The 11,714-nt window shown below is 53.4% G+C and overlaps 1 protein-coding gene across 2 annotated transcripts in view; it reads right to left on the bottom strand.

Moving 5' to 3' along the window:
* AKAP8L (A-kinase anchoring protein 8 like) overlaps window positions 1–11,714 on the bottom strand; it is a 30,448-nt gene that overhangs the window by 9,669 nt on the left and 9,065 nt on the right. Inside the window, exons 3-12 of one of the 2 annotated variants that reach the window (XM_007460967.1) lie at window positions 7,664–7,696; window positions 7,126–7,366; window positions 4,750–5,203; window positions 4,562–4,658; window positions 4,412–4,482; window positions 4,026–4,089; window positions 3,023–3,131; window positions 1,429–1,570; window positions 1,235–1,340; window positions 867–997 (exon numbers count right to left, since the gene is read on the bottom strand). In XM_007460967.1, the coding sequence (XP_007461029.1) occupies window positions 867–997; window positions 1,235–1,340; window positions 1,429–1,570; window positions 3,023–3,131; window positions 4,026–4,089; window positions 4,412–4,482; window positions 4,562–4,658; window positions 4,750–5,203; window positions 7,126–7,366; window positions 7,664–7,696 (1,448 nt within the window). The remainder of the gene's footprint in view (window positions 1–866; window positions 998–1,234; window positions 1,341–1,428; window positions 1,571–3,022; window positions 3,132–4,025; window positions 4,090–4,411; window positions 4,483–4,561; window positions 4,659–4,749; window positions 5,204–7,125; window positions 7,367–7,663; window positions 7,697–11,714) is intronic. The other variant, XM_007460968.1, reaches the window with a different exon arrangement.

The raw sequence follows: 11,714 nt of genomic DNA on the forward strand, positions 1-11,714 counted from the left end.
TTTCCCTACTGCAAAGCCCCCACCACCCTCACTTGATCTCTAATAGACACCTCTAACCTAGGATGTCACCCATTCAACAACAACAAAAAAACCCCACCTACTCTGGCTTCTGTGCTAGGCACTGGGAATACACTGGAATGCAAGACAGAATTTTTTCAATTTCTTGCCAAACTTGCTCCTTTCCCTGTACCACATACCGCCCTCCCCATCATAGCAGCACCACTGTCCACCAGCTAAGGCAGAAATCTGCCACATCCCAGACTTCTGGTCACTCCCTCATGCCAGCCTCCTGTTCACTTCCTTAACACCTCTTCTATCCTGCCTGTCTCTTCATCTCCAAGGTGGAGGCATACCTCTGGCTTGATACTGCAGCAGCCCTTCCTTGATTCCCAACCTCCCTCCCACAACAGGTGCCCAAAGTCTCTAGTCCAACAACGACTCTAATCCTACTGGTCCCCCACTTAAAAGCTTTGCTGCCTATAGGAGCAAGATCAGGCCCCTCAGCCCAGCCCTTGTGAACCTTGTGTCCAATACTTCCTCCAACAACACTTGCACCATACACTTCTCCCTGTTTGGTTTCTGAACCTATGTGGCCATTGACCCATATGCACATGGAGGTCCCCATATCCCACAGACCTTACTTCTTAAGGTCTAGCTCTGATGCCACCACCTGCCAGGCAGAGTCCCCATTTCCCACCCCTCTCTCTGTAGCTTCGCTGACTGAACTGGGCTATGTCTACATCTTCCTGCACCCTGCAGTCCCTGCAGTTTCTCATGGGCAAGCGGGGGCTATAACCCCAGGACCTCCCCAGTGGCCTCACCCAGTCAACCCACAGGCTGGCGGGAGGGCACTGGTGGCCACTCACCCTGCGGTTCCGGTTGTGATCCATGGTCTTGAGGTGCTTCTGAATGATCCCAAACTGCATGGGAATGAAGAGGTCACAGGCTGCACAGTGGGCTGCCTCTACCTTCTTCACAAAATGTTCCATGGCAATTTCTGTAGAGGGGAGAAGGAGGGGAGTTGCCACTGGTCCCAGGCACCTAAGAAAGACCCAGGAGTTGGGGGAAAACAGCAGACCAGCTCCTCACCTCACCCTGCCACTTCCACGTGGGCCTGAGGCTGTTCTCAGTGACCCTCCCTGGGGGAACAGAGGGGTGTTGTGACCCCACTCTGAGAACCAGAGGAGGGAAGGCTGAGGCCCTGCCTGATAGGACTGGGATGGAACCTCCTCACCTTGGGTCAGATCTTGGTCTCTGTAGATCTGCTGGATCAGACCATCAAGGTCCTCCACGGTTTTTCGGAGCTCCTCTGTCTTCTTGGTCTTGTTGGCAACGTAGTCCTGCCGGAGATCCCAAGGAGATATTAATGTTTGTGTGGGCTGCTCTATGTCCTGAGAGTAAAAGCAGCTGTACCACTCCAAGGCTCACCTGCAGAAAGTCAGCTGTCTGCTTCGGAAGCTTGGTGCCTACGTACTTAAAGTGTTCCTTGTGAAACTTGCTGTCCAGGTGGCTGGCCATCTCATCCTCGTAAAAGGTCCGGTATTTGCAGAGAGAACACACAAACTGGATCCTGCCACAGGAGGGAAATGAGGGACTGAGACCAAGAGGGTCCCAGGGAACAGTGCTGCTGCCTCACCCAACCCAGCTGCGAGCCCTGAAACAGGCCTTGCTCATGGGCCTGTGAAGTACGGTCCCAGCAGGGGGACAGGCTAGGACCAGTGGGGTTGGGAGTAGAGAGGGACAGAACGTCTGCAGGCTGCAGTTACTGCAACGTAGGGGACAGGGGAGGAGCTCTTCCTTCCCGTAGGCAGGAGGCTGAAGCCTGAGGCAGCAGCTGCTGCAACAGGCAAGGAGTCGCTGGAAGGTTGCCGGAGGGCATCTCTACCAAGGCTGGGCAGGAGCTTGTGTACTTGGCCCAGCTGGGGACCGGAAGGAGGATGCCCTGGCGTGAGCCAGGCGGCCCTGAGGTGCAGAGTGGAGTACGCAGTCCCGAGGCAGGGCCCGAAAAGGTGCTGCATCTTCCTTCTGGGGTCTGAGGGACTGAAAGGCCCAGCCCATCCTTTGCTCAGAATGCTTGGGGGTGGTGTCGGGAGGGATGGGAGGCAAGCAGGCCCGGGCACCTGCTGCCTCATCTTCCTCTTCTGAGAAGAGACCAGTCTGAGCTGGAAGGAGGGCGCCCGCCCGGCCTGCCAGAGGGCAGCCTGGAGTCACCTGAGCGAGGTGCTCTGTCTGGGCCTCGTGTCCACAGCAGAAGCCCGGGGTCTGGGGCCTGGGCTGGAGCAGGCCGCCGTGGCAAGGGGCGGAGGAGGCCAGCCGCCACCGAGGCCTTGGGGCAGGTCCCTACCTCTGCCGGACGTCCTTATCTGGGCCACGGGGTCAGCTTTGTCTGGAGAGCCCAGGGGCCAGGCGCCGGCGAGGCTGAGGAAGGTCCAGCAAGAGCAAGAGTCTGAGGCGGAGGAGGAGGAGGCAAGCGCCAGTGCGGGAGCCCTGAGGGCAGACAGACCCGACCAAGGGGCGTGAAGGGCTCAGCCGCAGACAGGCCCGGCCTGACAGGGCCGGCGGGCAGGGCAGAGGGCAGGCCCGAGGCTGCCACAGCCCACAGGTGCTGCCATCTCTCCTGAGCGCGGTGACGGCCTCTTGGCAGCTAGCTGGGGTGGCACAGGCGCCTTGGACCTTGAGTCTCTGATGAGCTGGCCCCCTCCCGCAGGGGCATCAGGCCCCCAGTGCACCTCAGGGCTCGTGCGCTGAGTGACCTAGTGCTGGAGCTTCTGGGCAACGGTGGTGAGCAGTGTCAGATCTCAGGCCAAAGTCGCTAGCGGTCGCCAGGCGGCCGCAGAGGGGCAAGGGACGAATCAGGCCTTGGGAGCTGGGCCTGGCGGAAAGCAGGGTCCATGCACGGCCGAGCAGGTGGCAGCTCCCAAGGGAGGCCAGAGGGCGGTGAGGCAGCAGAGCTATGGCCCTGCTCTCCTGGAGGCAGCCCCAGAGCGAGGCAGAGGCAAAGGGGTGGAGGGAAGCTGGTTACCTTTCCACCATGCGGTCTCGCTGCCGCTTTTTCTGCTTGTCCTGGCTCTTTTTGCCTGCCTGCAACTTGCGCTTGGTCTGGCCACTCTCATCCTGGGTGCTCAGGGCCCCTGTGGGAACAGAGGAGCACAGTTACCAGTTTGTGGCCTCTGGCTGGATCATCCACCATCTACTCCAGAGGGTCCATTCTGAAAGCAGCTGTCGAGCAAGGCCTCTGGCTGTGAGCAGGGCTGGGTACCCTGGAATGGGTGGGGAGTGATTTTGGCCTAGGCCCTGAAGAGGGGAGGACACGTGCTGACCCCACCACTCTCCAGGACATCTATACTCTGCAGAGTGGGCCACAGGGAGGCTGGAAGGTAAAGAGAGGCTGTCTCAGTGGGGACAATGGCACAAGTTCAGAGGGCCCAGGTGGCAGGATGCAGGAAGGCCTCAGGTGGGGCCTAAGAGCAGCCTCCAAGTGGTAAAGGCCCCAAAGCTTGCATGGCCCTGCCCACCTCACACTGGGCACCGCGGCAACAGTAGGCTGAGGCTGGATTTATGGTTAGGTACCTGCTGGCGCTCATCACTTGAATAGGGGGACAGGGACTCCCAACAGGGGCTCTGGAGGCGCTAAGGGAAAGGACACGCAAACCAGAGCCGTAAAAACTGCACCAAGGGTCCCGGCTTGGACACCAGCCATTAAGGACTCAGAACTGCATGTTACTAAGGGCCTGAGGGCAGGGTGTGTGCCTGGGGTTCCCCCACACTTTTGTTTGCTGCCTCCACATGAAGGCAAAACCAGTGTACCAGGCAGGGGCCATCGCCACCCATAGCCTCGGTCTGGGAAGATTAGGGGCAGAGTGGGAAGGGGGTGAAGAGGGAGGTTACTCCCTACCAGCACATACCCAGCCACACAAGGGAGGATCGAGGCACATTTCTGCCAAAACCCTGCCCTTGGCTGGACCCCTCCCACCACGAGCACCTGGAAGAGCCACCCCAGCACCGAGGCCACTCAGAAGACTCACCTTTCTCTGCATCCTCTTTGCCCTCTTCCTTCCCATCCTCTTTTCCCTCTTCGTCTTCTCCTTCCTAAGACACAATTTCAAAAATTCAATGTTAAAGCATGTATAGCTGTTCATAACAGCTGTAAATGACAAGGCCCTGTTCAAGGCCAGGCACTGGGCCAGGAGCCTCACATCCTCCCAACAGCCCTTGCACAGAGGGCTCACTCTGCCATTTTTCTGATAAGGAAATCCAACCTCTGGTTAGGCAGCCTGCCAGCAGCTTGTGCTCTCTACCAGATCTCCACCTCCTTGTACTAGTCATGTGTGCATGCAGAGATGACTCAGGCAGCCCACTGTTCACAGGCCTCACCTACAGACACAGAGAGTACAGGGCTGGGGCCACTTACTGCTCTGAAGCCCTTCTCCACAGCCTCAGCACCTTCAGTGCCCTCTGCAGCTTCCCCCTCGGTGCCCTCGTCTGAAAGGTAAGAGGAAGCAATCTCAGCCCAGGAGCCCCAAGGGGCAGAGGACAGGGTCATGCCAGTGCCTGGCCTCACCATTGTCTGAATCACTGTTATCGGAGCAGTCCGTCCGGGTGGCTTTGCTGTCGGGCTCGTCGGGACTGCCACATTGCTTTCTCTTCTTTTTCTTGGTCTGGGTCAGAAAGAGGGAGCCGGGTCAGGGTGGATGGCTCCAGGCCCCTCGCTCTGCTCAGTCACAAAACAGGAAGGCCTCCTCCACTCACCCGGAAGTCAGCTGTGGTCCAGGTCTTCCAGGTCCGCCTCATCTGTTTCATGCCATTGCCAAACCCAAAGCCAAAGCGGGAGCCACCTGGGAAGGTGCCCCCGCCACGCATGCCCTGGAACATGCCGTACTCAGGGATGATGTTCTGGGAGAAGAGGGAGGGCAGCCGGGAGGCACCAGGCATGCACTGGCCCCGGGCCCCCATGGGGTCTTCCCACACGCGCCCATAGCCTGAGGCCATCGGCCGGCCACTCCGGGAGTCCCGGGCCCAGCCCTGAGCCCGTGGGCCAAAGGTGTCGCCACCACGCATGCGGAACTGGTCGCGGTAGGCATCATACTGGCCCTCGTAGGCCATTTCCATCTCAGGGTCAAGCTCGCCGTAGTCATAGCCCGACCGGTACAGATCACGCTCACTCAGGACGGCCCTCGAGTCACAGGCCTCGTAGGAATCATATCTGCAGAGGCAGGTGGCAAGCATCAGGGAGGGCCTCAGGTCCTATCACCCTTCTGCTCCTGCCTGCCACCAAACCTCTCTGTCATGGGGACAGAAAATCCACTCCAGCACCTACCCCATTGATCCCCATCAGAGGATCAATATTTGGAAATGCCAATTTAAAAGGCCTCTCAGGAGCAGACTTCTAGAAGCCAGAAGGGCCTCTCAGATGATGCCCCCAAGCTTGCACGTGGGCCACACCAGCTTGAGGACCCTAAGAAGGACTGACTATTAGGGTAAAGTAGATCTCAGTTAGGAGAAGAGACAGCCCACAGCCCGTAAGAAACGTGCATGTGTCTGCGGCAGTCACAACGCCCAAGGTTGCTCCTCGAGGGGCAGAGCCAAGCACCCCAGCATCCTGCAGTACATGGGCAGTTCAGCACATCAGTGTTTGTCCACTGGGGCTGATGACACCCACGAGAGACTGCCAAACCCTTCAAAGCCCATCACCACTTGAAACGAAAAGGAAGACAAAACAAGGAATGTTGCCAGGAAAGACAATGTGACCTTGCCCAGGGACAAGAAAAAAAGTTCTTATGAGCTCATAACAACCCTGGAGCCCAGGACAGGGAATCACATACTACATAGCAACTGGGAAGGCAGGCCAAACATTCTACCTGCGCAAGACAGGGCACCAGAGAGAGCCGTTCTAACCATGGCTGCAACCCACAGGCCCAGACCCCACATGTCTCTTTGCCAAAGCTGGGTAGTCAAGAAGCACCAGCAGCAGGAAAGAATAGGCCAGTGCTACCCAATTGCCACTCCATCCCTCAACCCTGCTCTCCAGCTCCAGGTTGCCACAAGAAGGTACATAGGCAGCTGGCACCAGCAGCAATGTCAGCCCAACTCCACGGCCCCCCGCCCACCCCTTGCCTGCAATTTGGCAGCCTCAGCTCCAAGCACTATGACTGTCAGGCAGGGGATGTGCTGGGCATCCCCCAACACTTTTTGCTTGCTACAGAGCCCATGCAAGCAAAAGTCCCCTTGGTACCCTCTGCCCCCTAGTGGTTCTGGTGCCTCACTTGGCCCCATCAGTGCCTGGCCAGGCCCCTCCTTACTCTATGCTCTCTCCCATTTGTCAGCTGGAGCCATTAGGCCACTCCACTCCATCCTGTGCCAGAAATACATGTGCCCTCCTCACTGAAACCTCTCACTAGGGCACAAGAACTTCTAGGTCAGCACCACTTCAGACAATGACAAATGCCCACAGCATGATGCTGTGGGGTAGGGCAGATCTGAGTGGGAGGCCCAGCTCCACTATTTACTCCTGGGTGCCTGTGGGCAAGAGGTGTGACCTGCCTGCGCTTCACTTTCCCCATTTGCAAAGTGAGGATGTCAACAGTTCCTCACGGGCACTTCTGAGGCTCAAGAGGTACATGTTTATAAGGCACTGAAGGGTGGCCAGGACATGCCCACATCTTCCTGGTCCCTTATGTGGGATGCCCAGCTCACAGTGGTCAGCCCCAAGGGTTCATCCCACCCTTCACACCCAACCCAATCTGTCCTGCCCTGACAGAGCGCAGGATGTAAAGTATTTGAAGAAGGTCAAATGGCTGTCTCCAGAGGGAAGAGCCATTTAACAATGCTCCTGAGAAGAGCCACTCGGAGGGTACAGTAAAGCCAGCCCAGTCTGGGCTTGTTCCTCTCTCTAAAAGCTGGAAGAGAGGCTCACCATCAGGCATTTGGGGAGGGTGGAGGGAGGAGGGGACACAGGCCAAAGAAGGGAAGTGCACTGGACCCCAAGCAGTCTCTGGGAAGCCCCGACAGCAGAGCAAAGAAGGAGAAAGCAGACGTAAGAGGCAGTTCAGAAGAGGGAGACGCCAAGGGGCAATAGGCAGGAGGTGACCCTGCAGAGCCTCAGCCCCTAGGCAGGTGCCCACTCACCTTTCTCCACCTGAGCCGTACACGCCTCCTTGTATCATGTCTGTCTCCAAATGCGGCACCATATCTAAGCGTTGGTTAATTCTGGACAAAACGGAATCAGCACTGGCACTACCCATGGCACTAGGGTTTGCATCTGTGTCAGAGCTAGGCATTTCCCAAGAGTTTGAAGTGGCCATACCATACCCATAGTTGGTGGTGTTATCCTGGCCATAGCCATAGCCATAACCATAGTTCTCGTAGCCTGCAATGAGGGAGACAGAAAGACAGACAAGATGGAGGGGGCGAGGAGAGACAGACAAACACAGAGACAAGGACACCTTCGGTCACAGAGAAAAGACTGGATCTTAGCCACCTAAGGCTGGGTGGGCCCTAGTTCATACTAATAAGGCCTCCTGGGAAGGAGTTGCCAGCTCCAGGGCACCTGGGACCCCCAAAGGCGAACCCCACCCCCAAACCTTGGCTAAGCTGGGCAGTGGCAGAAAGACTCAACCAGTTCAATCCCAAGGGAGAGGAGAATGATCATGGGTATAATACTTGCCTCTGTTTGTCCCAGAGCTCCAAGTTCCATATCCTACAAAAAGTAAAAGAACAATTACACCTATAATTGCTTACAATACAGTAAGAGTTTAATTCAGGCACAAAGACAACGATTCCTAGAACCTGAGCGGTTATAGGAGACTGAACCTCCCCTAACTGAGAAGCCTTGAGCTTGAGAGCACTACATAAATGACCCAGGCCACCTGCTGCCCTGGTGCCTGACCTTTCGTGGTTCTGCCCATCTGCTATTTAAGGAACCTCCCATTCCTAACACTCTCAGCTAAGGAATTTGGCTCCTATACGCCTTCCTTAAAAAGCCAGAATTGGGGGCTTCCCTGGTGGCGCAGTGGTTGAGAGTCCGCCTCCCGATGCAGGGGACACGGGTTCGTGCCCCGGTCCGGGAAGATCCCACGTGCCGCGGAGCGGCTGGGCCCGTGAGCCATGGCCGCTGAGCCTGTGTGTCTGGAGCCTGTGCTCCGCAACGGGAGAGGCCACAACAGTGAGAGGTCCACGTACCGCAAAAAAAAAAAAAAAAAAGCCAGTATTGGAAGATTACTCTTGCCCCTGGCTAAGCACCAATCAGAGGAGGAGGAGAGCAGTTTCCAGTGCCTTACACTGTGCTGTACAAGAAGCTCAGCACAGAGCTCACAGCCACTCTGAAATCTTGTCAATCAAATCACCCGACAAAGCCATACGGAGCAGAGAAACTGACTGCCCTAGTCCCTTAAATGTCTGTCTTAACAGGGAGAACCACCAAACACTTGAATTGTGAGTGTGCTGTGCTGGAACACATAAGCAGAGGGGGACAAAACACCACTCCCAGCTTGAGAAAAGCTGTTGAGAAAACAATCTGGATTACAAACTAAATATGCTTTGGATTTTATTACAGCATGTAAGAAAAATTCATTCCTTCAGAAACATAAAGCCACTGAAAACTGACAAAGTGCAAAGCCAAGAGGGACCTCTGAGTCAAGCAGACATGTTTCTTTCCCAAGGGAGTCCATTAGAACAGGTGACCGCTTTTCCAGTGCCTCGGGTAAGACCTCAGAGTTACCTGCTACTCCACACTGTCTACCCTGCAGACAGACAGGTCAGGCTCATCCCAGGGCAGGGGACCAACCTCAGTGAGACGGCAGTGTGATGAACAACAGAATCCAGCCACAGGAAAGCAATACTGCATACACTGAGAAGATGACTCAGAATGAAGGGGGGTGGGGGCAGGCTGAGATCCTACACTCAGGCTCCTCCTCAATCTACTGCACAAACGAATGGGGAGACACTGGAAACCAGCAAGGAACTTTAGACAAACACTACTGTAATGAACCGTGGGCATGCTAGAGCTCACAAAGCAAAAATCCTCTTCAGCTGGGGAAACCAAAGCAAGGGCTTCTCATTCGTTTGTTTATTCAACAATTATCATGCTCAGAGGACACAGAACAGAGGCTGGCAGTCCTGGGCACTCCTCAGGCCCAGAGCACTGTGTGTTAAAGGAGACACTAAGTAATTACAGCAGCAAGGGACAGCAGCTGGACATCATATAAGGAGTTAGCGGTGAAAGAGGCGTTCTTACAAGAGAGAGGCTGGCAGAGCCATACAAGGAATAATGCGCTTAGTCCCAGCAGCTAACAAGAGCCTGGCCACATAGCTGTTTGCACCCAGGACAGTGGACACTAACTATTCAAAAAGAGACAGGACTGGGAGGCAAATGCAGATCCATCGGGGTTATGCTTGTGAGGCCAGAACAGGATGTCCCTGCCCCACCCCAGCCTTCTGTTACTGAGGACTTGCCAGAATGAGCAAAGAAGCACAAGGAGAGGAAGCAGGAGTGAGCATTAACGCTGAACACAAGGACAGGTTGGTGGCTCCTATGACAGGGGCAGGCAAGCACTCCTTATGTGCTACTTGCTATGCCCAGAGCAACCTAGACTCCCTGATGGGCTCCCCAACCAGGTCCCTTTTTTTTGGTGGGGGTGGGGGGAGCGGAAATCTTTGTCTACACTATGTTCTTTGGCGACTCCCTGAGACCTGACCCTTGCAAAAGAACATCAGAACTAACTTCCATCCACAGAGATGAGACCAGAGTTGACAAAAGAGAATTTTAAGAATATAATTTATTTTAAAAAGGAAACAACAAAAAAAGAGAGTAAAGAAAAGGAGACAGTTGTAGTAAACAATAAAGAGCAAAAGTAAAAACCAATGTAGGGACTTCCCTGGCGGCACAGTGGTTAAGAATCCGCCTGCCAGATGGACCTACAGTCTGTCATACAGAGTGAAGTAAGTCAGAAAGAGAAAAACAAATACCGTATGCTAACACATATATATGGAATCTAAGAAGAAAAAAAAAAAGGTCATGAAGAACCTAGGGCCAAGACGGGAATAAAGACACAGACCTACTAGAGAATGGACTGGAGGATATGGGGAGGGGGAAGCGTAAGCTGTGACAAAGTGAGACAGTGGCACGGACATATATACACTACCAAACGTAAAACAGCTAGCTAGTGGGAAGCAGCCGCATAGCACAAGGAGATCAGCTCAAGGAGATCAGCTCGGTGCTTTGTGACCACCTAGTGGGGTGGGATAGGGAGGGTGGGAGGGAGGGAGACGCAAGAGGGAAGAGATGTAGGAACATATGTATATATATAACTTATTCACTGTGTTATAAAGCAGAAACTAACACACCATTGTAAAGCAATTACACTCCAATAAAGATATTAAAAAAAAGAAAAAAAGAATCCGCCTGCCAGTGCAGGGGACACAGGTTCGATCGATGGTCTGGGAAGATCCCACATGCTGCGGAGCAACTAAGCCCGTGCACCACAACTACTGAGCCCGCACACCTACAGCCCGCGCTCCACACAAGAGAAACCACTGCAATGAGAAGCCTGTGCACCGCAACTAGAGAAAGCCTGTGCGCAGCAACGAAGACCCAACGCAACCAAAAATAAATAAATTAAAAATAAAAAAAGGACACAATGTAAACATTCAACTTTAAGGTAATAGTTAATCAGAACAGATTATAGCCAACCTACTCAGTGAGATCACATAGGCATCAAAAAAGAATCTAAGCCTTATGCTGCACAAGGAAATGCTTTTAACAGTAAGCAAAAACAAAACCGTAGACACAATTCTAGCCACCTGTAAGTTATTCAACTACCTAAAGTAACTATGCTGACAAAAGTTAAATATAAAATGGTGGGATCTTGGCTGACTGTTTTTCAAAATGTTATTTAAATGCTATTATATTATTCTTGCAATCTGATCCAGAAGGAAAAGTAAAAATATTCCTATTGCTTCACAATATGATTGTCTATGTAAAACTACTCCAAAAAAATCTACAAAAAAGAGTTACTAGTGAATAAGTAAGCTTAGCAAGGTTTATTACAAGGTCAATATACAAAAATCAAATCTTTACATACCAGCAATGAACAACTGGAAACTGAATTTTTGAAAACTATCATATACCACAGCACTAAAGACATGAAATACTTAGCTGTAAATCGAACAAAATGTGTGCAAGATCTGTGTGTAAAAAACTACACCACTGGGGCTTCCCTAGTGGCGCAGTGGTTGAGAATCTGCCTGCCAGTGAAGGGGACACGGGTTCGAGAACTGGTCTGGGAAGATCCCACATGCCACGGGGCAACTGGGCCCATGAGCCACAACTACTGAGCCTGCGCGTCTGGAGCCTGTGCTCCGCAACGAGAGGCCGTGACAGTGAGAGGCCCGCGCACCGCGATGAAGAGTGGCCCCCGCTCGCCGCAACTAGAGAAAGCCCTCGCACAGAAACAAAGACCCAACACAGCCAAAAATAAATAAATAAAGATAAATAAATTAAAAAAAAAAAAAAAGAAGGTACAGCTTCTCTTTAATTCCTAAATGAAGTGACCATATCACTTAAAAAAAAAAACAAACCCTACACCACCAATGAAAGAAATCAAAGACCTGAACAAATGAAGTGGCATACTGTGTTCATGTACTGGAAGGCTTAATACTGTTAAGACTTCAATTCTCCCAAACTAATCTATAGATTCAAGACCATTCAACTCAAAATC

The sequence above is a fragment of the Lipotes vexillifer genome, unplaced genomic scaffold (assembly GCF_000442215.2).
Source record: "Lipotes vexillifer unplaced genomic scaffold, Lipotes_vexillifer_v1.1 scaffold469, whole genome shotgun sequence".
NCBI classification, from domain to species: domain Eukaryota; kingdom Metazoa; phylum Chordata; class Mammalia; order Artiodactyla; family Lipotidae; genus Lipotes; species Lipotes vexillifer.